General features: G+C 44.5%; 3 protein-coding genes across 3 annotated transcripts; 2 read left to right on the top strand and 1 right to left on the bottom strand.

Annotated features, from left to right (window-relative positions):
• Window positions 1–753: 753 nt before the first annotated feature.
• LOC124673981 (uncharacterized protein At5g39865-like) lies at window positions 754–2073 on the top strand. The gene has a single exon (XM_047210022.1). The coding sequence runs from the start codon at window positions 754–756 to the stop codon at window positions 2071–2073; it is 1320 nt and encodes a 439-aa protein (XP_047065978.1).
• Window positions 2074–5582: 3509 nt separating this feature from the next.
• Window positions 5583–13803, top strand: LOC124675547 (protein transport protein SEC23-like). The gene is made up of 14 exons (XM_047211628.1): window positions 5583–5916; window positions 5993–6055; window positions 6785–6838; window positions 6948–7120; window positions 7261–7447; window positions 7627–7775; window positions 7848–8002; window positions 8715–8796; window positions 8882–8997; window positions 10886–10978; window positions 11290–11413; window positions 12358–12626; window positions 12823–13034; window positions 13255–13803. The coding sequence occupies exons 1-14, from the start codon at window positions 5583–5585 to the stop codon at window positions 13464–13466; spliced, it is 2223 nt and encodes a 740-aa protein (XP_047067584.1). The 3' UTR covers window positions 13467–13803.
• A 948-nt stretch (window positions 13804–14751) lies between these two features.
• LOC124672095 (ABC transporter B family member 29, chloroplastic-like) lies at window positions 14752–18655 on the bottom strand. The gene is made up of 10 exons (XM_047208381.1): window positions 18018–18655; window positions 17714–17800; window positions 17522–17629; window positions 17161–17427; window positions 16520–16603; window positions 15913–16129; window positions 15664–15749; window positions 15238–15425; window positions 15003–15132; window positions 14752–14913 (listed from the first exon to the last, which is right to left on the bottom strand). Exons 1-10 carry the CDS (start codon window positions 18633–18635, stop codon window positions 14752–14754), a joined length of 1947 nt encoding a protein of 648 aa, XP_047064337.1. The 5' UTR covers window positions 18636–18655.
• Between the last annotated feature and the right edge of the window lie 6054 nt (window positions 18656–24709).

The raw sequence follows: 24709 nt of genomic DNA, 5'->3' as shown, positions 1-24709 counted from the left end.
ATGATAGGTGTTTTCCTTGTTAAAAATAAGAATAACATGATGAAATGCATCATGCTATTGGGCATCTGGGCCTATCCCCAACATAAACGGATAAGGAGGAGTACACGGCCTGATTTGTGTCCAAGTCACGAACCAAGCAAAACAAAACCAAAAAATTTGGTGTTTAAAATGGATTGAGCGGCTGAAGATGCCCTTATATACAAACTAAATGGAAATGAAACTGAAATGAAAAGATATTCTGATCTTATGTTTCACAAGTCTAATTGTTTTCTATCAACGCCTAAGCGTCAAGAAAAGATGAAACTGAAAAAAGTCCTTTATGAGCTCACACCGTGGCGCGAGATGAAAACCCAGACGAGCAGAGCAACTCGAAAAAAAGAAGATCAGGGCCCAACACATGTGCACTCGCCACGATTCAACGGGTACATCCTCTCGTGACACGGGCCGCGCCACTTTTTTTCGGTTTCCGTACCATCTATCCTCCTGGCGCTCGCACCAACCAACCGCCTCCCCAATTCGACCGTTGGAATGAACGCACCGCGCGACGAAAAATCAAAAGAAAATCTAAATCTGCAGCAACTGCACACTTGACGACCGTTGCGCCCACGCTTGGCATCAAAGGCAACAAAGCGCAGCACACTGTGAACGCTCGCATCATCACTCGTTTCCGGTCAGTCAACAGAGCGCAAGTGCCATAGGAAGATCGCCATTAGATTCGAGAAGAAACAGAGGAGCAAGGCTGCTCCGACGCCAATGGGGTGCATCTCGTCGAAGCTCCTCCCGCCGGGGCCCGGAGGCCGCAGCGGCGGCGGCGGCGGCGGCAAAGCGCGCACCACCACCGTGCGCGGCCGCGTCGACCACGTCGTCTCCCTCACCTCCACCACCTACGGCGTGCTCGACCTCCAGACCAAGCACGCCGCGCCCGGATCGTGCCCAGACAAGGAGCTCCCCCTGCCGCAGGAGCAGGAGAAGCCGATCAGCCGGGAGTGGAAGCGCGCCTCCAGCAAGCTGCGCCCGCCGCCCCTCGTCCTCCCCGACGCCAAGAAGCCGGCGCCGGCACCGGACGCCAAGAAGCCGGAGTCCGGCATGGAGGTGATCAACTCGTGGGAGATCATGGCGGGGCTGGAGGACGCGGACTCGCCGGCCAAGAAACCCTCCAAGCCGGGCCGCTGGTCCCCCGCCAGGGTGCTCTCCCTGGCCCTCCCGTCGCCCAGGCGGTCATCCGCGAAGCGGAGGAGCACCCCAGGCAAGGAGAACAGCCCGCTGCAGCGCTGCTCCGGCAACACCAACAGCAGCAAACCCAGCGACGCCGCCGACGAGGACCGGGTGGTGCTCCGCCCGTACAACTCCATCGACAACTCCAAGCTCTCCCGGGCGTCGAAGCGGTTCTCCTCACCCGCAAGCACCCGTATCACCCGGAAGCCCAACCCCACCGAGACCCAGGGCGGCATGTCCTCCTCGCGCCGGAGCCTGAGCCCGCTGTTCGACCCGGAGCTCCTCGCCTCCATCGAGCGGGAGCTCTCGGAGGACGGCGCGCACATCAAGCGGGTGGTCATCGGGTCCGACAAGCCCCGGCAGCCCAAGGTGGTGCCGGCGATCGTGGCGGAGGGCCGGTGCCCGCCGGGCGGCGCGGACGCGGTCGTGCTCTACACCACCACGCTCCGCGGCATCCGCAAGACCTTCGAGGACTGCAACGCGGTGCGCGCGGCCATCGAGGCCCACGACGTGAAGCTCATCGAGCGGGACGTGTCCATGGACTCGGGATACAGGGAGGAGCTGCGGCTGCTGCTGGGCGGCCGGGACCTGCGCGTGCCCGCGGTGTTCGTCCGGGGCAAGCACGTCGGGGGCGCGGCCGAGGTGACCAGGATGGAGGAGGAGGGCAAGCTCAGGGCCCTGCTCCAGGGGCTGCCGCGGGCGCGGGTCTGGTGCGCCGGGTGCGCCGGCGTCAGGTTCGTCATGTGCAGGGACTGCAACGGCAGCCGCAAGGTGCGCGTCGACGGCGACCGGAAGGAGACGGCACCATGCGGCGAGTGCAACGAGAACGGCCTCGTCCGGTGCCCCATCTGCTCCTGATGGATGAGGTTCTAGTCGTGGAGTTGCATTGGGTTGATTTGCTTGTCTACCCGTCTGATGATTGTTTGAGCCTACTAGGGGGCTCTGATTTTGCAATGTGCTTGTTGCCGCTCTGCAACACGGCAAATTAACAACTGTAATGTTTACCCGTTCATATTTGTTCCACATGTAATGCAATTGATTTTCATTCATTGCAATTTCATTGTTGGTTCTGTAATAGCAATCATGCTAAATTGCTAATTGATTCCCAATTCCAATGATGCTGAATCTGATTTTCTCTGCCCAAATCGGAACCCCCATGACTTGCGTTCGCAATTTCTAGAATTGACTAAGAATACAAGAAAATAAAATTGAAGTGCCTCTTTGGATCAAAGGATTTAAGGATTCCAATCCGGAGAAATGGAATCATTAAAATTGCTGTGCATCGTGTTCTAAAAAAATGATGGGTAAGAAGGCATTTCGGGTAATTAAAAAAATGATTTTGCGATGTACTTGTTGCGCTATGCAACACGGAAAATTAACAATTGTAATGTTTACCCGTTCATATTTGTCCCGTATGTAATGCAATTGATTTTCATTCGGATGCGTTACTCGCTTACTCGCCATTGCAATTTCATTGTTGGTTCTGTAATAGCAATGCTACTAAATTGCTAATTGTTACTTGCTATTGCAATTGAATTAGGAGTATTCAATTTTCTGATTTCTCTGCTCCTAGTTCTGTATTCTCCTGACTTGCGTTTGCAATTTGTAGAATTGAATACGACTATACGAGTACTATAGAGAAACAAGGGATCAGGATTCTAATCTAGAGGAATGGAATCATTGAAATTTCTACTGATCGCTTTCCTACATCTCCATTCCATATAAATTTAAGCATCCACTTTAACATGTTTTTCTATGCTTATTCATATAGGGTATAGTCACTTTGTTTTGTTTTCCCATGTATCCAGATGAATATTTATGCATTTTTTTTTTGCAAATTTTACAAAAGTTGCTATGTTTTCTCGTTCCTGTGTTCTAAATCCTATGATCCAAGGAGGCCCAAATAGTTGAATGATTTACAAAGGTGAGGTTTCTCTTGTTGTACATGACCAGAGTTACGCTTCAACCGTGCTATTTGGTAGTACTGTAGTAGCCCATCTTTCAAAGAAGGACAATAAGTTTCTTTTGCGATTACAGCAAAGACACGCACACTGCACACCACTACAGAAGGGAGAAACATGGATCACAGTACTAAGTTTTCTACCAAATGTATCATACCATACAATGTCGGGTGGAGTCTTTTCCCCACTATTCTCCCACACACACATACTCCGGAGGCTTGAATTGTGCATGCATGTGTTCTTAAGTTTGAGTTAGTGCAAACTTTAAGTTATTAATAATGCTAAAAGTATGTACCAATATGTCAAAATCTCGCAGCTCGTGAATGTGGAAAAATACTTTCATATATCATGCCAATATTGATAGCAAATGACCGATGATTAAACTACACGAGTATTGGTAATATATTTGGTAAGTTATTTTTTAAAATCAAATCAAACTAGGTAACTGGATTTTACTGTGTAGTTAGATGAGGTAAATAGCTTTGTAAAGGTTCAAAGTGTAAAATAAAACTATGAATATGTAAACTCCCTCTGTTGGGGTCTATAAGGCCTATTGGTTTTTGTCCTTTTAGAAAAAAATGTCATGTACTATTTTTTAATAAAAAGCTCCGGTTAAAACTAGGGTACCAAACCCAACAAGGCTACAAGTTCAAAGTTTTCTTGAAAAGAAAAACTAACAATACAATATTGATTTTGTCTTAAGGCAATCAATTGTAAGTTTGACCAAGTTTAGATAGGTCCTTGCTCCTTCTCCCCCTCTCTTTCCCTCATCGCGCTCCTTCATGTGATGCCGCCCATATCCTACTCATCCTTCATATACTTCTCCGCTGGAGCTTTTCCTCCTCATATGTCCTATATGAAGGAGGTCGCCGTCCTCAATTACAAATCGAGTTGAAGCCTTGAAATGGTAGTTTGCGTGACGTCAACAGAGATAACGAGCTGGGTGCGGATGTGTCCAAGGACGGAGCAAGTGGGGGGATGCCCCCCACCCGCCCAAGGTTAATTTTTTCCTGAAACATCCCTTTAAATTTACATATTTTGTTTAGTCCCTACATTTGGCAAATTGTAGCTATATGCCCCCTCCAAGTTATGTAATGTACATTTAGCCTCACTTGTCGTATTCATGGCTCCGTTCGTGGATGTGTCTAATTTTGTCATATCCGATGACGTATGGCTAATGCCAATATGATTTGTGGCCAGCGAGCCAATGGGGAAAGGCCTGGCAATTCAAAATGCTGGACGCCACTACGCCAAAAGTTCCATCTTGAAGAGGTTGGTTGTATTGTTTTGTTCTAGCCCATTTCATGCTTACGTATAGGCGTGGGCATAAAAACCGATAACCCAAACCAAAAGGACCGAGACCGAACTCTAATAGACCGAGACCGATCAACAAATTGATTAGAAAAAATTTCAGACCAAATTTAGATTGATCAATTCGATCATTAGTTCCTAACAACATAATAGACCGAACTGACCGAACTATACGTGTGACCCCCCAAACTCCAGAATTGTGTGATGTGCGTGAATTGTGGTATTGTTGTATGTCAATCAAACACTATAGCATGGATTTTTTTTGTTTGGTATTGGTGAACATTTATTTTTGCCAATTAATAAAAATATGTGCATTGCAAAAAGTACAAAACTAAGCTAAAATCCTGCCATTTTTTGAGTAAATTTTGTCATTTTTTTTTTGTTGACTACTCGACCATACTTTTGGATCGTGACCAAACCCAAACTTGAATTATCGTGTACCCAGATATTTCAAGTAGTAAAAATGACGATTATATTTTGGTCTTCATTTCTAGATGACCAAATTTAAAATAGACCGAATTAAAAAAACCGAATTGTCGGTCATGACTGAACGCCCACCTCTACTTACATAAATACTCCGTATTTGCTTTCGTAGCCTACGGTGGTTAACACAGGCGGAGCACACTACTCCCTCCTGCTTAAAATATGTTGCATATATTGGTCAAAGTTAACCTTCATAAAGTTCAATCATATATACAATGTCAAATTAATATTATTAGAATTGTCATGAAATATATTTTCATATTATATGTATTTGGTATCGTAAAATGTTTGTATTATTTTCTATATTCTTAATCAAACTTTGCAAAGTTTGACTTATTACATGCATCACATTATGAGCAGGAGGGAGTACTACTGTAGAAATATCTTGGTCGTGAAGTCGTGAGCCTGACTGCCTAGCACCATAGTCAACGCTCACCCAGTCACTCAGCCCTAGATTAAAAATTAGACGGTGCTGATCGTCCGCGGCGCCAGTACAATCCAACGCAAACCCAGACTACACAGTACCCGAAACCACGCTTGCTTCGCCCTCATCAGATCTCTCTCACGTCACCATTCCACCAGATCCACATCCCAAAAGCTTCCGCGCCAGCAATGGCGGCGCGCCCGAGCCTCGCGTACTTCCCCTCCGACGCGGCGCTCCTCGACTCCTCCGGCCTCCCGTGGGGCGTCGCCGTCACGCCCTTCTCCCCCGTCGACGAGCGCGGCTCGGCCCCGGTCACCGGCGAGGAGGGCCACCTCATCCCGCGCTGCTCCTCCTGCTTCGGGTACTTCAGCACCCATTGCTCCCTGCACCGCTGGTCCTGGACGTGCCCCATCTGCTCCGAGGACAACGACCTCTCCGCCGACGCCGCCGCGCGCTACGCCCGCGACGGCAGCCACGACCCGCCCGAGTTGCGCTCCGCCTTCGTCGACCTCCTCCTCCCGGGTATGCCTCCCGAAGTCCCGATCTGATGCAATGCAATGTGCTGCAGTGAGATGACGGAGTTGTGGTTTTTTTGCAGACGAGGAGGGCGATGCGGCGGCTGTGACGACGCCCGTGTACGTGGCAGCGGTCGACTTATCCTGTAAGATACGATGATCTCAGAATTTTCTCGGCTTAAAGCATAAACATTCAGTTCCAGCTTATTTGTATCGTGTCTCCAATTTTTTGTGTGTGATCGTCATGGTTGTCTTCACACAAAAGAGTGATAAACTGACAAAGGAAATGGTTGCCTGTTAAGTTTTAAGCTCGCTAAATATTTCCGCATGAGTAAGGTTGTGCCCTGCATATGGATGGAGAAACTAACCACCTTACTTCCCACATGCGTCGAATTTGGTCCAATAAGTGATTATTTGATTCCGGGGTTACTGTCTGTGGTACCTTTGGAGGCATGATTTTCGGGTTGGGTGTACAGAGTTTCAAGTTTAGCGTTCATGTCCTTAGCTGGGCTCCGCCTATGCGTCGGATGCGTGGTTGCTTTGCTTTCTTTGAACTGTGATGGGGAAAACAGCATTGCACCATTACTGTGAGCAACTCTACCAATCTAATTTCCCTTTCTGTTGCCGTCTTTTGTTTTCCTCTAACATGATACGTGGACTGATGCCATCCAATATCAATCCAGTTGAGCCTGAATTCACATTGTTAAGATTATGACTTATTGGCCTGTTAGAAGAGTATTTTGGATTTTCAAAAGAATAACTGAAGAGTCCTTTCCCAGTTTCCCTGCAATTTTTTTGAGATCTTTTGTTTCATTTTCTTTGAAGTTCACTTGTCTGGGTCTTCTCATAATTTATTTTTTCATGTTGTGTTTTAGCTTCAGAGGAGTTTTTGGAGCTAGTCAAAAGTGCTCTTCTGGCAGCTCTTGAAGGTGAGGTCCAGTCACAACTTTAGGAGCTAATCTATTTAAAGGATTCTTTCATAAACCACAAAAGATTTTCATACATGTATGTGTACACTGATCTAGTGATGCCTTGCAGCTCTTTCTCCAGGATCATTATTTGGAATACTAACATATAGCAGCAAGATAGGACTATACGATGTTCAAGGTCCAATACCAATTGTGAAGAATGTTTTTATACCTCCTGATTCTGATGGCACCATACTCGTGGACCTTAAAGATGTCATGCCCTTTCATTCGTTTTTGGCTCCTGTATGTATATTACACTATAAATTACACTTGTCCTCTTATTTTTAATCTATTAATTTTCTGTGCTTTCATGTACTCTAGCTGTGTTCCTAGAGTATTCATCTTGCTTGTTTGTACTAATTATGTTAATTACATGTTAACAGGTTGACACCTGCAAAGATAGCATTGCTCAAGCACTAGAAACACTTAAGCCAGTATCTTCGTGGGAAATGGCAGCAACTGCATCGCAAGTTCAAGATCATGTGTCGCATCATACACGTGGTTTTGGTGTAGCATTGGATGCTCTTGTCAACTACCTAAGTGTGGAATACGAAACTACATTCGAACTTGGTATGCATTTTTTTTCTCTCGTGGAAGTATATGTTATTGTATTGACTACAGTACCATCATGTTATCTTCTTACTAGAAGATAGGCGTATATTCTGTTTGAAGGATTTATTAGTATGTAAAACTGCAGTATATGGCCTTGCCTTCAACTAAATGCACTCTCCTGGTAATTTCGTTAACAGCTAGGATATTTGTGTTCTTATCGGGACCACCAAATTATGGGCCTGGCCAACTAGACACACCAGGAAGCCATGGAGACCACAATACTAGTAAAGTGGTGGATTCAGATCATACGCAACTTCCCGAACAGACAATTTTCTACAAGAATCTGGTAGGTCTGCATAAATATTGGTTCATGCATTCTGATAATATTTTAGGAGGTATCCTGATTGGCATATCACAGGCTGCTAGTGCTGTTCAAGCAGGTGTGTGTGTGGACCTTTTCGCCATTACAAATGAGTACACAGATCTTAATTCCCTGAAGGTTCTGAGTGTTGAAAGTGGTGGCTCATTGTTTCTGTATTCAAATACAGATGAATCCACACTCCCACAAGATATGTAAGTTCAGTTGCCATCTGTACTTTGTATTTGTTTATTTAGTAGTCCAACTGTATCACTTTAAGTAAAATATATCTTAAGATGCTTCAATTCTCAAGACACTGTTTGATATGCATATACTTTATTGCTTCCTCTGATCACTAATGCCCATGTTCTGCAAATGAGTGTGAGTCAAGAAATTGCACACCCATAGGCCATATACAACTGGAATCATATCTATGGACAGTTAAATCTCTGGTGACTTTTTGTTACTATTTGATTTAAATCTGTGATAGCTGTTTATTTAGTCCTCATGCCATGGAATCTCTTAGCTAAGGCTAACTTTGGAGCTTTCTTTGGGGGTGATGATGTTGTAATAGTTTTGTTCCTGTTGTTCTATCGCGGAGAACTGGTCCTAGTGCTTCTCACCGTTATAACCTTAGATCATTTTGACTTGCCTAATGGCACCAAATTATGAGTGTTGGTCATGCACTGTATTTTTTTTGTTCTCTTTCATGTGAACGGACCTACCCTCAAATTTCCAACTATAAACTGTAGTAGGCTTGGTTTTAAAATTAGTTGGATACCTGGTACAAGGTAATACAATCATATACCTATAACTAAATATATGTGCAGAATGTGAGAATATGCTCCACATGCTATCCTTTGAGCTATCTGCTTACTATATAGATATGATGCAAAATGTAAATTTATCCACATTTTCACTTTTCAGATACAAAATGCTTAGCCGTCCATATGCCTTTGGTTGTGTACTGCGACTGAGGACATCTTCGGAGTTCAAGATTGCTGACTCTGTAAGTACTCTGAGAGGCTGCAAATTGACCGACTGAACTTCTTATATGCTCCTTCTGATGATATTGTTTTATTTATGTCCAACAGTATGGCCATTTCTTTCCGGATCCTCAATACATGCATGTTCAGCACATAAATTGCTGTGATTCGTTTGCTAGCTACACTTATGAATTTGAGTTTGAAAAGGGTTCTCAGTTTTTGAGGTAAAGGTCATTCTGACTGTGCTTTACATGTGTTATCTGTTGCAAATTTGAGCTAACTAGGAGCAATGGGCACTATCCTTTGCTCTGACAAATGGAAACTTTACATTTCCTCAGTTTGACGAAATGGAAATTTCTACTGTTCCAGTTGCAGCATTGGTCTTTGATAGAAATTAGTAGTGGCGAATTTGTCTCCAAATCCTTGCATCAGAGATTTGCTTTTTCCTACTGGTAGGGTGCCATTTTTTGTGGTCAAAACAATGTGAGTCTGCAGGTCTTTCGTAGCGGCTAGTTTTAGGTATTAAGTACTCTGGCAGTCTGTCCTAAATCCGCTAATGGTACTTTGTTTCCATTCTCCTATATATGGATCCTATATCTCGTTATTCACAAGTTGACTTTAGCTTTAGGTTAGAATATGTTTTCTGATGTTTAGGATCATGCCTAGTCTGAATGGAGAACTATATAAGCCAATTTGTTTTCACCATATGATACTTGAATTTAGTTTGTCACTGAACTATGGGAAAGGTAGCATAAACCACATCGTTAGCTGAAACAAGGAATTTGTATTTCTTCCTTGCCTGTTGTTAGCACTTGAGTTTTTGGAACATAGGCAATGTGGAAGGATTAGGCCTGGTCAGTAACTTATCGCTTGGGTGCCATGTAGAAGTGAGCAGCTAGGCCTGGAAGGCCCAGGCACAGGGATAGGGTTATGACATGTTGGGCTAACAGAAGGATGGGTCTGGTTCCTTGCTTGATTTGTTCATCACGTTGCTAACGCATTTATATAGAGGTTTCGCCTTGCATGTTTACTCAAATGGAAGCACAATCTGACTCTTCTATTAGAACACAAATTGGACAGTAGTGATTCCTCTGTCCCCGCCATGTCCCATGCAGTAATTACCCCATAAGTAGGAACACTACTTGAAGTAAGACTCCTCTCTAATCTGAAGAACTGTTCTAGGAAGGTGCAGCTATTTCTGCCTTTCTGGTAGTGCGACTGCGACTGGACTTGGTGCACTGATGGAGTATTAGTATACAAAGTATTTCTCCGTTAGTACTTAGTACACTTGTCAGATACTAACACCAGCTTGTTCGTTGTGAGAATTGACTTCTTTTTGGGTGCTTTTGTTTTGAATACGGAGTAGTTAAAATTGACTGGAGGTCACTATGTTACTAACAGGGGGAACCATAGAAATTGTACCGTTGATTGTCGAAAGAAAAGAAAATCTAGAAAATCATCCAGCATTAGTACTTCAGTACCATATTAGAGAATATGATCATCTATTTCTGTGAGGAATCTACCATCGTTGTAGATGTTTTAACCGAACTCCCAAGTATAATGCTTAAGATTTGCTGTTAAAAGACTCCACACTAGAATAAAAAATATACAACGTACAAGGATGTTATCTACTACCACCATCCCAAGGCTTATGGCTTATATTTTTTTTTGAAAAGTCAAACCAAGTAAAGTTTGACCAAACTTTTAGAAGAATCTATCAACAAATATGATATTTTGTAGATACCATATGAAAATATATTTCATTATCTATCTATTGATTTTGTATTTTCATGTTAATGATTTTTAATAAAAACTTGGTCAAACTTGACATAGTTTGAATTTCTAAAAAAATATAAGCCTGAAGCCTTGGGATGGAGGCAGTACCAGGGTTCTTAACAACTATGCTATACAAATACATAAAATAATACCAAACCATAATATCCATTCCAACCATTGATTGAAAGTGATACTTTCTTGATGTCTTTTATTAAAAGATTGTTCAATTTCCCTGTCAAAAAAGAACTGTAACTACTGGCATTCAGAATCATTTTAATTCTTAAGCCAAACTGTTCTTTAAGATTATCTCCAACAACATCATGTTTGCACCTGCAGGAAGTCAAGGCCTCCTATTCTCCAAATCGCGTTCAAGTACACGACCATTGTGCACCATGGTGATACATCTGATGTCTCAAATTCTGGTAGCAGGTAAATTTGCTTATCCCTTGACAGAGATTTGTAAATACGTAGTTTGTTGATATTTTATTCTTCAGTAGTACTAAAGCATATTGACAATTGTCCTTGTGTGTGAGATGTCAATTCTTTTTTCCTTGATCCTGTGATATACACTTTAATGGAACATTCTCTGATCATTTTTGCGTCTGCAGGAGTATTGGCTTGCAAGTTCATTACTTGCTTTCTAATGTGTATTTGATTGCCAATTTACAGATTCTCCATGCTAGCAACAGTTCTATACACATTTGTATTTATGTTTTATATCTTAAATATACCTTGTCCAGGTCTAAGTTCTCATTGCAAAGGCGGCTAAGGGTGCGGACTATCCAGTACAACACAACTGCTAATATCTGGGACCTATATGATTTTGTTGACCCAGATGTGGTATTGACCATACTTGTACACCAGGTACAACCTTTCTTTCGTATGCAGTTTTGTTACAGAAGTTTGTGGTAAAATGATGCGGACTATCCAGTACAATGTGACTGCTAATAAGCTGCTTGTGGTAAAGCACAAATGTCATTAGCTGAACATGGATTCCCATTCTTGTCTAAGAGAGGTAGATGTTAATTTGCATAACTACTCTATCTATTTAAAAGCATGCCAGTTATCAACAAAGCTTTGTTAATTGGTATGTTGGCTGTCACATAAAGAATATAGAGTATTAGAAAACTGTTCCTACCTTGTTCTCACATGATAGCAAACCATGCATCGTGCTGGGGTTTCTAGGAATCATAAGGGTCGCTTCAAATATCCAGATTTACGTAGGTGAGAATTTATGGTTGGCAGCTACACACCTAAATTGAAACCATAAAATATATAAATTCCTTAGCCTAGCATGTAGGCCATACTTAGGTGATATAGTTTTACCACTTCTTTAAGTAGCAACTGAACACATTGTGTAGACTCTAGACCAATTGGCTATTGTAGCTGTTGCAAACATGCTCTTTTGAGCTGAAAACTGTAGGGGAGGCCCCGACAGTAAATTTTATTAAGTTGCAAACATGCTAGTGCAATGGAATGTTAGTACAGCTTCTATAGGACTATAACAGCTTACTACATGAATTAAAGGCCATTCTAAAAAAATGGGTAGGACTGAGGTACATACTCAGTGCTTAATTTTTACCAAGTACAATGCTTGGGGACAATACTGTATCTTGCAGTAACCTTATGCATTCAGAATCTACAGATGCCATTTCTGTTATAAATGTTTGCTTGGTGAATGAAAAAATAGGACAGACGTTCTCATGATTATCAAACCTAACAACATTTCTAGACTCTAGAAGATAACAGTGCTATCGCAGAAGATCAAGCAGGTGATTATTTGAGACTGAAAAGAGTTCATTTTCCAGGTTATTTTGGCTTCTCTAAATGATGTGGTAGAAGCAAGACTCTGGCTCCATGATTGGTTGGCGATTTTCATTGCCCAGTACAACAAGGCATACAAGAGCGTTAGACCAGCTGATACTGGGGTTTCTGATATTGATGTTGACTTCTCAAACTGCTCACAATTGCAGCCTTTGGCACGGCTTGTATTTGCTTTTCTAGTAAGCCCCTTGCTTCAAGTTCAAGATCAACATATTCATCCAGATTATCAGACATATTTGCAATGCCTCTTCAGGTAAAGCATATATTTGATACCATGCAATTGCCAGAATTCTCAAAACAATTATGTTCCACATGTTTCCTGTCTGCATTTATTTTTCTAAATTCTAGATTACTCTCTCACTGCTGTAGTTTCTTTGAGCTACTCTCAAGTACTGCTTTATTATAACGGCCAACATTAATAAAGTTTGCATTATTATTTTTCTTCACAGTGCACTGGAGCCGGCTTCTGTTCGACAAGCTATATGTCCCACGTTGACTTCATACTCCTCTCCTGATACAGAAGCAGAAGTTCATCAGTCGCTAAGTCGCAGTGTAATCACCAGCGAGAGACCAATATTCCTTCTTGATGCCTACACTGACCTTTTAGTGTATTATTTGCCTACAGCCAGCACCTCAATTCCCTTCCCTCCTCCGCGCGACTGTGAGTCCAGCACCATTTTTATTTCCATGCCCCACTTATTTATCCTGAGATTAACAGCATTTCCTCCTTAAATCGTACTAGCTCCATTCCTTTTGACGTTTTGTAATTTGTGCACATATATTGAAGACGTCCTATACAAAAGAATGGATGGAGTGATATTAATTGTAACTGATGCTTATTTCAGCCAATACATATACTAACACTGAAATGATCTTTGTAGGTCTGTTGAGATCAACTGTCGACAAACTGAAGCAAGAAAGGAATTTAACCCCCAGGCTTGTTTTTATTCATGGTGCGCATGATGATACTACAACATTCGAGAAATACCTTCTTGAGGACCGGGCTCTAGATGGCACTTTGCTGGCTGGCACCACAGGTTTCAGATCATTCCTTGAGGAGGTTAGAAGCAGAGTAGCTGAATTTGGCATATAGAGACCTATTCCAACTGTTGTTTCAGCAGTTCAAAATATACGAAGATTGATGATTCTGGTCATCCTGAGCCTTTGCATGCACAAGAGCCGTTGTATTGCTCTGCTTATTTTTGTGTTTGTATCGCAAAATCTTTGTCATCCTTGCTGTACCTGTGTAGGCTATTTGTAAGTTGTCATGACAGTTGGGGGAACCAGTTGTCATCTGCATACCGACCACTGCATGATATGAAGCCAACAGCACAGGCTGATAGTATCGCTGGGTTTCATACTTCAGAAGTTTGTCTTGAACATGCTTGTACTTTTTACACCAACGCAAACATGCTTCAGAGAAAATTTTAGCTTGTACTGTTGTCATGTACTGATGTGTTCCTCCTACATTATTATTATTTGTTTTAGTGTTTGAAAGGCGTGCCTTTTTATATAAAAGTATTTTTGAACGTTTTATCATGAAGAAACAGGGCCAGGTTCTTAAAGTTTATACTTGGAGGCATAATAAGCAGAGAGCAACACAGCTGTGCACATAAGCACATTAAATCTAAGTAACAAACAACAGGCCGTATGTGTACACGCACAACGTTAGCAAAACGCCGAACTTCATGGAAAAGTGAAAGTAGACAGCATGAAACTCATTCTGGACCCGTATCGTGAGGCTCGTAGTGTCGTGTGTCGAGTTTTTGTGTGCCTGTGCTGCCGTGGCCGGGTGGTGTTTTTCACCTGTCCCTTTTCTTTATTAACTGGGTATTCTTTTTCTTCTATAAATGCATCAGGACTCCTGTTTGCTTCTGCCAAAAGAAAAAGAAACATGACCTGAACACTGCACACCTTTTTTTTTTGCGGGAACGATCGCTACACATCAAGTCCAGCTTCGTCTTTATTTTGTGGCTTTACCATCACTACCCGGAGTATTGTTGATGCTGCTGTTAATATTGACTATATTCTTTATTAGTTCTCATTTGAGGCGTCGATATACTCGAGCCTATGCATTTTTATCATGAATTTGCCGATTCTGAAGATTGGCGATTTGAAATCTCAAATTAAGCCAGGGAGCACAAATGAAGTGCGCCACAACTGTAAGCAGTGTGTGCTTGACAAGAGAAAGGTTAAAAACTATGTACAAGGTTAAGGGGTTACACAGGAGTTTTCTGCCTGAGGGGTAGTAGTCAACGATTTGGCTGGTCGACGGGCGCCTAGGGAAACATCCTGCGTCTACTGTCTGATCATGCTGTGAATGCCTTTAGGCTTGGCGGTATCATATAGACAAGACATACCACCTTTCCCTCATAGAATCAAATCTCGCCCAATTCCGGACTCAGGACATCTGGTTGCGAGAAGTGGCCATCTCTAGACAAGAAAGCTGATCTTGTCATCTCTCGCACTTCACTGCCCTCTAGTAAAACAATTCTATCAGCCATCAGGATCATTTCCAACCTATGAGCAATGATTAGAACCTGAAAGTGGGAAATGTTGTACACAGTAGAATCATGAGAACAGACAGCATAGAGAAATCTCTGAAGAACGATACTGCTATTCCACTTACAGTATGATTTGTCATCAAGTTCATCAGTGCTTGTTTCAATAGCAGCTGAGATCTGCTGTCCAAAGCAGACGTTGCTTCATCCAATATCAGTATGGAAGAGTTCTGGTAGATTGCTCTTGCAATAGATAACCTGTAGGTTGAAAATATGCACGGCAATGAGTTTCATGAAACATTAAGATCAGGTTAGTAAAAAAGATAAAATATACAAGATATTCTGATAGGGGGGGTATTTTACCTTTGTTTCTGCCCGCCACTTAAACTAGAACCTCTCTGTCCTACATATGAGCCGTATCCCTTGGGCAACATCTTAATGAACTCATCAGCATTAGCAATCTTAGCAGCATTCTCAACTTTTGTCATATTAATATTTCCCGTAGGGTCTCCATAAGCAATATTTTCAGCAATTGTACCAGAAAATAACATCTATGAAATGATAAAAGATGAACTGAACATGTGAGAATACAATGATAGTGCATTATGTAACTAGTCCAACATGCAAAATAACATATTTGAATTATGTGTGTGTTGGATGTTGATATGCCACCTAAACTAAGTAAATCAAGAGTTGCAAAGGAAGGGCAAACAAGAAGTAGTTTTAAACATTCCAAATGAAATGCTTTGAAACTGTACTGGCACAAAGAAAATTACCACAGGTACTTACCGGATCCTGTGAAACAAAAGCGATATGCGTTCTCAAGCATTTTAGCTGAATGTCTTGAATATCATGGTTGTCCAGAACTATATATCCTAAAAGGAAAATTTACAAATAGCAATATTAGAAGATAACCATGGAGTTTAAACACAACAAAATGGGAATTCGGGATACCAAACTATTTCAGCTAAAGGGCTCAAATATGTACAAAATATTACAGAATCTACACTGCTGTTCTATTGGGATTCAGCTCAGTACCACTTTGTGGATGATAAAGACGGAGGAGTAATTTGGCAAGAGTAGTTTTGCCTCCACCGGATGGTCCGACAATAGCAATAGTCTCTCCTGGTTTGATATGAAGATTCACGCGATCTACTACTGGAGGCATACCAGCAACATATCTGAATGTAACGTCATGGAACTGAATATCTCCCTCAACAGAATTTAAATGTACTGCACTTGGTTTATCCCTCACCTACAGCACACCAAAGAAGCATGGGTGTATGAGTTACAACTTATGATGGACACAACAAAAAATAATGTCATTATTTTTTATTTTCCCTTGATTACAGCTATTGAAAAATAAGAAAATACTAGCAAAAATTTATATTTTCTGAAAGGTTTATACTGTTGAATTCATTTCTGACAAATCTGAATAGACATCTTTATGCCTTCAAGCAGATTTTCACTTGTGTACCGAAAGCCAATCCAATCGAGAAAATAATATACTTCATTGCATTTTTTTGAAAACTACAAATACATTAGAAACCTTTGAAAACAATGTACTAATGACTTGTCTTGTCCGTGATTATCTTATATTTTTAAAATAGAAGTCAGTCCTTAGAAAACAAGAAATGGTGATTACCTCAGGGATGAACCTTGTTAGATCAAATATGCGTTCTAATGCTGGCTCTCCTTGTTTATATTCATTGTATGCTTTCCCAAAATCCTATGCAGGGAATAGATTATAGTAAGATCTAATCAAAAGTATTTACGAGAAGAAAGCGGTGCATGATAACTAGATTTAGCACTTGAAGAACTGCACATTCAAAGTTTCTCAAAAAAGTTATGTTAATAAAACAAAGCAGGAACAAGGGTAAGTTCTAAAACTTAATACCCAAATTTTCTTCTAAAGCACAAGTACAAAAATGAATTTATTTTTATTATTTTTGGATATTCCTAATTTCCTACACAAGCAGCACTCTTTGATAATTCCTTTCCAGGTGAGAAAAGTCTTGGGGGAATACTGTGCGCATATTCCCATCGAAAGGAAGACAAATGTGCAAGTAAATTTATCTTGGGAAGAAAAAACTGTTTGGTTAATCAAACACCAAACTCTATGAACATTGTCAAATCTGATAGAGTAAAAATTATCATTATCACAAGTTTTAGATGCTCCATACACTTATTTGAACATAAGTACCATTTATCCAGGAGAAATAAGTGACGAGGTGGCACATATGGCAAGAATTAATTAAAGTAGATATACAATGGTGATGGTGATACCTGAATAGGCTCAACAAAAAGAGCTAGTGCTGTTAGGAAAGACAGAAACCCCTCAGGATCAAATGTGGTTCCAGAAATTGCTACTGAACCAGCACAGAGCACTACCAGGCCTGCAACATATGTAGTTCGAACAGCTTGAGGTATGAGAGCTTTCATCTTCTTCTTACCCAAATTATTCTTCAGATCAACGAGAGCTAACTCATGGAATCTTAATATCTCTTTGCGCTCCCCATTGTTTACCTTCACAGTGAGCATCGATGGAAGGACCTATAAAGGGCATTCAGTTCAAGTAAACAACAATCCCTGCATGGCTGTACATGCTTGTTATAGATGAACTCTAACGGGTGCTAATAAACCAGACATCGTTGAGATAGGCTGCAAGCATGGCGAGGCTAAGATGAGCCTCCCTGGCCATTTGACGGAGTCTTTCACCAAGCTTTGCGATGACTACGCACATGCATGGAATTACCTGTTCATGTAATGTGCAGAGAAAATTAAACAGTACTCATAGAAGTGGCCATGAAAGAAGAGTCGAACTATGAGATTGGTTTACCATTGCTGCAACTAATGAGAGCTGAGGATTTATTGCCACCATTTGAGTGCCCATTGCTATCAACTGCAAGCTTGTCGGCACGATTGTCTGCAACAGAATTAGTAACAAAAATTAGCGTGGCACAATGACCAGTGCAATAATCGGACGAGCTTGCATGGCTATACATATGAAGTATGAGGAACGTTCAAAAGAAATGGGGAAAGGATATAAGTAAGGCTGAGGGGAGCATTTCCCCAAACATCTTTCCTACAATTCATCCAACGCATACGCATCTCTATCTAGCAGCAGGGTGAAGGAACCTTACATTGAGAACAGAGTACACAGCGTCCGCGACGTCATCGGCCTCATCCGTGATCCGGTGCGCGATGTCTCCCGCGGCCATCCCCGCCCTGCCATCGAAGAAGGCGAGGTCGCGCGCGAGCAGGCGCTCGAAGGCGCGCTCCCGCAGGCGGGCCACCGCCCGCAGCGCCGCCTCCCAGAGCAGCGCCTGCTGCACGTACGCCGCGGCCGCGCGCGCGGAGGCGAGCGCCGCGAGCGCGACCACGCCCCTCGAGACCTCCGGCGACACGCCCCCGCCCACGCCCACGCCGGCGGCGAGCGCGCGCGGGAGGCGCCCCGCGGCGGGCACCGTGCGCGAGAGGCAGTACACCGCGGCGGCGGCGCACGCCCACCCCTTGGCGATGGTCCGCCACTCCGCGGCGACGTAGGGGAGGACCTCAGAGAGCGGGTGCGGCGGTGCCGAGCCGTTCTTGGTGGCCCGTGCGCGGAGGTGGATGGAGCGCGCCGGTGTCGCGGTTAGAGCTAGGGATCGGGAGCGGGATATGGCTCTGCAGGTGCGCAGTGAAATGCTTGCGGTGAATGTACGGGATTGCGAGGAGAAGGTTGGAGGTGGTGCAGGGTTCGCCGTCGCCATGGCGGCCATGGTCCATGCCGATGTCTCGCGGCGGGGCGGGCGCCGGGCGCCGGGCGCTATGCGGAAACGAAAAAGCGTGGGAGGCGATGCGAAATGTGCGGGAAGAAGAGGTTGTGCATGACGAACTGGACCTGAATCCCGATAATCATGTTTTCTAAGATTGAAATAACGATTTTGATGTACGTACTAGAAGTCAATAATTAAATTGGACCGTGGCTTTCTCAAGAATTGAAGTTATACTACGCATAAATTTCAATCCATGAACATTGAAATCCTACACCAAAGGGAAGATTTTGTATGGTGTAACATTAAAAAATTATGTTTCATATATGAATAGTTATATTCATATTGATCTACAACGAAAAATCAGCATAGGAAACACAGTATATGAGTAGGAATAGCGCAAAAATGTAATACATACATATTTTAAATCGTATTTTTGGTACCTCATGTGAATAAAACATTTTATATCATGCATTTTTACATTCTTCTAAACTTTCAAGGTAAGACAAAATCTACGTGCCGTAAAAACCATATATAAAGAAACATAGTATGTGTACAATAACTAGGGAATAACTATTCCACTCTCTCGAAATCTAATATAACACACCCCTCCCAAAATATGGTCAAACGGGGGTCACAAAAAATACATGACTAAATTAATTCTCACTAGGAATGAAATTAAATGTATTGATCTGAGCAGCTTCTGAGATCTCCCGCGTCACTAACTTCTACAAAATTTATTCATTTTCGCTTCGTTTTGGTTGATTTTACTGATTACTTATAAGGACAAGGTTTAAATTTTAGTACCTTCGTCCAATAATATAAGATGTTATTACAACCAATATATTTCTATCTTGCTTGTACTAACATCTTATATTATGGGACTAGAAAAATAAGAGTACTAAAGTCTTGTTATCACCAGAATTTGACCGGATCAGAGGTGGGCCGCGATTGGAGATGGGCTTGAAGAATATACATGGAAGAAATACATGAATCGGCCTTATATGCAAAATTTGGGCTAGTTTGCCCGTGTAACTGTAACATAGTAGGTTACGTGTCGTTTAGATAGAGTTTGGCTTGTGCCCGGTTGGGATTATTCCCACGCTAGAAAGTCTACGGACTATAAATATGTATCTAGGGTTTATGAAATAAACAACAATCACGTTCACCACAAACCAATCTAGGCGCATCGCCAACTCCCTTGTCTCGAGGGTTTCTTCCGGGTAAGCATCATGCTGCCTAGATCGCATCTTGCGATCTAGGCAGCACACGTTTATTCGTCGTTCATGCGTTGCTCGTGCTGAAGCATTTTTGATGGCGAGCAACGTAGTTATCGTAGATGTGTTAGGGTTAGCATTGTTCATCGTATCATATGCTGTCGTCGTGCAACCCTAGGACGTCTAGCCGTCCTTACACCTGTCTCGAGTGTAAGGGCGGCACCCCGCTTGATCATTATTTAGTAGATCCGATCCGTTATGATAGCTCCTTGTTCTTCAAGGATTAGTTTGATATCCGCATAGTTAGGCCTTACAAACGGGTTGAAGGATCCGGTGGCGCGTAGGGTGTAGTTTGCTAGCCCTAGACGGGATGTTCCGGGGATCAACTTCGTGTTGGTTTTTAGGCCTTGTCTAGGGTCGGTTTACGATCACCGTGCGTGGCCGTCGAGCTCAATCACGAGTAGGATGTTCCGATTATGCGGTGAAAACCCTAAATCGTAGTAGGTCGTTTTAGCTTTGTTTTGATCAAGCAGGACCACCATCTGATCGTACACCTCGTACGCATCATGGGTGGATCGGCTCCTTGAGCCGATTCACAGGATAAACTGAGAGCCGATCGAGGTTCGTATTTAATGTTTACATGTATGCCATGCAGGAAACTAAGCGAGGCACAATCCAACACCTTCCTGACCAGGTATAGGTCAGGTGGCACGCCCTTGCACCAGGCATCGGACGTGCGTGCCGAGTCTTTGCGGGCCGTCGCTCGGAGGGACCAGGGGCCAGCCCCGATCCCGGGAGCCTCCCGGCTCTACAGTGTTGCCCGTCGCTGCTCGCCGGTGGGTTTCTGACCGCAACACATTCTGGCACGCCCGGTGGGACTTCTTCGACATCAACCCCATCGCCATCTACATCTGAGATGGCGGAAGGTACTCCGGTCACGTACGAGGATCTGACTGACGAGCTCAAGAAGAAGTATGACGAGGTCAAAGCAATCCTCGAAGCCGATCTCATCGGCTCTTTCCGAAGAACCCGCTCACATGGCATCGGGTGGAAGGGGTTCTCGCCCGAAGCGCGCTCGATGGAGTGGACCCGTCCGCCCCGTCGGAAGAACGCACCAGGTCTCTGCGTCGGGAGATTAACTTCATGGTAGCTCATTCGCTGCACCGCCATTCCGAGAGCTCGGTGAACACTTTGGAGCGTGTCGCTCTGCGCGTGATCCAGGAAATCATGAGCCATCAGTATCCTCCGTCAGGACCAGCTCTGGGGACTCACCAAGGAGAGATGCAACTCCAGTCCCGTCCACCGCTGCCATTCGCGTTGGCCGCACCAGAGGTGCCGAGTTCACCGGCATACGTCGTCTACAAGATCGGTGGTGACCCTAGTGATTACCAGTTCTTGCATGAGGCGCCTAAGGAGATCCCTCACGGATACACGTGCACATACGTGCCGAGGCTGCAATGAATCGGGCACTCACACACCGAGCCGCAACAGCGGGGATTTGCGGAACAGCAGGAGGAACAGATCTTGAGAAGCGGACGTGGCTAGCTAAGTATGCCACTCCGACAAACCTCCGAGCTCAGCTCCTGCGGTTGGCTCGTAGCTGGAAAAGCAAGCATGGCTGGCTAAGTATGCCACTCCGGCGAATCTTCAGAGTTCGATTCCTACAGCCAGCACCGCGGATCAGATTAGTACCATCTTAAAAGACCAGTTCGGCATGGTCCCGAAAAGGAGGACAATCGGCTATTCCAAGCCATACCCCAACGAGTACGAATTTGGTAGCGCTACCACCCAAGTATCGGCTCCCTGATTTCTCCAAGTTTAATGGATCAGATGGTTCCAGCTCCATCGAGCATGTGAGCCGATATTTGGCACAGCTGGGCACGATCTCAGCATCAGATGAGCTGCGTGTGAGGTTCTTCGCACGATCCCTCACAGGATCGGCTTTTGGGTGGTACACATCGTTGCCACCGGACTCAATCCGGACTTGGAAGCAGTTGGAAGAGCAGTTCCACATGCGGTATCACTCGGAGGCTTCCGAGGCTGGCATTGCCGATCTAGCGCAAGTACGACGAAGCGCGGAGAAACAGGTTTCAGAATACATCCGGCGCTTCAGGACCGTTAGGAACCGATGCTATTCGGCTCGTGTGACCGAAAAGAAGCAGTCGAGTTGGCGGTGGTGGGTCTCGCATCACCGATCAAGGACGTGGCCTCCCAAGCAGACTACCCTTCACTGGCGCACATGGTGTAGAAGCTATCAGCATATGAACAGCGCCACCCAGATGTATACCAGGATAAATTCAAACGTGTGGTGGTCCTGGTTGAGGCAGATGAAGACGAAGGTTCTGCGGGAGATCAAGAGGTAGCAGTGGCTGAATGGACTCGGGGGGGCAAGCCCCGTGTCCTGTAAGTGGGTTAAGCCACAGGGTCCTCCAAGAGGGTTTGACTTCGATGTCACCAAGGCTGAGCAAATTTTCGACCTCTTACTCAAGGAGAAGCAGCTAAAGGTACCCGAAGGCCACAAGATCCCCACGGCTCGGGAGCTGAACGGAAAGCCATACCGCAAGTGGCATAACACGTTCACCCATGCCACCAACGACTCGCAGGGTGTGGCGTCAGCGAGATCCAAATGGCGATAGAACAAGGGCGGCTAATTTTCAGCCGGCACGCCATGAAGGTCGACACACACCCCTTCTCCGCCGTTAACATGGTGGATTGCACTTACCCCGGAGGGTGCCAGCCCAGGATTCTCGTTCAACATCAACATGGTAGGACCCGGGCACCACTCGGTAAGGACGGAGACGAGGGCAGCTGCTCTCATAGCAAGGACACGAGAGGAAGCCGTTCCACGCGATCGGCTCCGTCACGATGGCAAGCGCTATATCACAGAGGGAGAAGTGAGGAACGTGAGATATCAGCGACCTCTTTCTGATCACCTCCTCAACAAATATGTGAGTCAATACGACCAACGCCGACGATACAACGACGATGGAAGAGATCGTCTGGCTAGGGACGCCAGGAGACACCGTCGGCATGATCGCGACGAGGAGAGATATGAGCGCCACGCCAAGGAAAAGTCAAGAGAGCAAGATGACGTGGATAGGCACTGGGACTGCCCCTTCTTCAGACACTGCTGGGATTCAGGAATGAGCCGATTGCCTACAATCGGCAACTGCCCGTAATGTAGACAAAAGAAGAAGGATGCAGCTAACGTGTCCGTGTTCAAACGTCTAGGGCCTCTCCCGCCTCGGAACAAGCACGCCGAGTCCTCTCGGGTAGAAGATCTCGAGGAACTAGAGGACGATGATGAAGAAGAAGATAAGTATCATCGGCCAAGGTGGTGCCCTGATGGACTCAGCCGTTCCCAAAAGCGTAGGGTTCAGCGACTACGTGGTTTGGAGGAAGCCGAAAGGTTGTACCTGCACACGTTGCGGAAGGCGCGGCCTGATCTGGCCGCTAAAATTCAGCGAACCCTGGACGAAGAAGGACGGCCACAAAGAAAAGAGTGGCGCCCCAGACAAAAGAAAGCCGATGATGAGACATCGGCTGGCACAAACATGGTGTTCATCCTTCCAACGGAGTTTAGTGCTCCAGGATTAGACGAAGCACCTGTGGCACAACTTGATCGCGGCCCACGGCCGGTTATCTTTGAGAAGCCACGAGAAAGAAGCTACGGACACCGAAGGCCCTGTACTTGCGAGGCTATATCAATGGGCAGCCTGTCAACAAGATGCTTCGGTGGATACCGGAGCGGCGAGTCAACATTATGCCATACTCCATGCTACGTCGGTTGGGACGCCGATGCGTGTAGTTGACACGTCCGTTGGGAACCCCAAGAGGAAGGTGTGATGCGCACAGCGGCAAGTTTCCCTCGTAAGAAACCAAGGTTTAATCGAACCAGTAGGAGTCAAGAAGCACGTTGAAGGTTGATGGCGGCGGGATGTAGTGCGGCGCAACACCGGAGATTCCGGCGCCAACGTGGAACCCGCACAACACAACCAAAGTACTTTGCCCCAACGAAACAGTGAGGTTGTCAATCTCACCGGCTTGCTGTAACAAAGGATTAACCGTATTGTGTGGAAGATGATTGTTTCCAGAGAAAATAGTAAAAACAAGTATTGTAGCAGATTTGTATTTCAGTATTAAAAGAATGGACCGGGGTCCACAGTTCACTAGAGGTGTCTCTCCCATAAGATAAAAGCATGTTGGGTGAACAAATTACAGTCGGGCAATTGACAAATAGAGAGGGCATAACAATGCACATACATGACATGATAAGTATAGTGAGATTTAATCGGGCATTACGACAAAGTACATAGACCGCCATCCAACCGCATCTATGCCTAAAAAGTCCACCTTCAGAGTTATCGTCCGAACCCCTTCCGAGTATTAAGTTGCAAAGCAACAGACAATTGCATTAAGTATGGTGCGTAATGTAATCAACAACTACATCCTCGGACATAGCGCCAATGTTTTATCCCTAGTGGCAACAAGCACAACACAACCTTAGAACTTTCCATCACTCGTCCCGGTGTCAATGCGAGCATGAACCCACTATCGAGCATAAATACTCCCTCTTGGAGTTAAAAGCAAAAACTTGGCCGGAGCCTCTACTAGTAACGGAGAGCATGCAAGATCATAAACAACACATATGTAATAACTTGATAATTAACATGACATGGTATTCTCTATCCATCGGATCCCGACAAACACAACATAGAGTATTACGGATAGATGATCTTGATCATGTTAGGCAGCTCACAAGATCCAACAATGAAGCACAATGAGGATAAGACAACCATCTAGCTACTGCTATGGACCCATAGTCCAGGGGTGAACTACTCACTCATCACTCCGGAGGCGACC

Source organism: Lolium rigidum, chromosome 7, assembly GCF_022539505.1.
Source record: "Lolium rigidum isolate FL_2022 chromosome 7, APGP_CSIRO_Lrig_0.1, whole genome shotgun sequence".
NCBI classification, from domain to species: domain Eukaryota; kingdom Viridiplantae; phylum Streptophyta; class Magnoliopsida; order Poales; family Poaceae; genus Lolium; species Lolium rigidum.
Note: the sequence above shows the minus strand (reverse complement) of the source record. Positions and strands in the feature narration are given on the sequence as shown.

What these genes read in the sequence shown, in the direction of transcription:
- LOC124672095 (XM_047208381.1), bottom strand. Translation starts at nt 18,635, where the DNA reads ATGGCCGCCATGGCGACGGCGAACCCTGCACCACCTCCAACCTTCTCC. An exon ending in TTGCAGCCTATCTCAACGAT is followed by an intron (nt 17,428 to 17,521) that starts GTCTGGTTTATT and finishes TGCCCTTTATAG; the next exon opens with GTCCTTCCATCGATGCTCAC. An exon ending in CTTTTGTTTCACAGGATCCG is followed by an intron (nt 15,426 to 15,663) that starts GTAAGTACCTGT and finishes ATCATTTCATAG; the next exon opens with ATGTTATTTTCTGGTACAAT.
- LOC124675547 (XM_047211628.1), top strand. Translation starts at nt 5,583, where the DNA reads ATGGCGGCGCGCCCGAGCCTCGCGTACTTCCCCTCCGACGCGGCGCTC. An exon ending in TCTTCTGGCAGCTCTTGAAG is followed by an intron (nt 6,839 to 6,947) that starts GTGAGGTCCAGT and finishes GATGCCTTGCAG; the next exon opens with CTCTTTCTCCAGGATCATTA. An exon ending in GTCTCAAATTCTGGTAGCAG is followed by an intron (nt 10,979 to 11,289) that starts GTAAATTTGCTT and finishes TACCTTGTCCAG; the next exon opens with GTCTAAGTTCTCATTGCAAA.
- LOC124673981 (XM_047210022.1), top strand. Translation starts at nt 754, where the DNA reads ATGGGGTGCATCTCGTCGAAGCTCCTCCCGCCGGGGCCCGGAGGCCGC.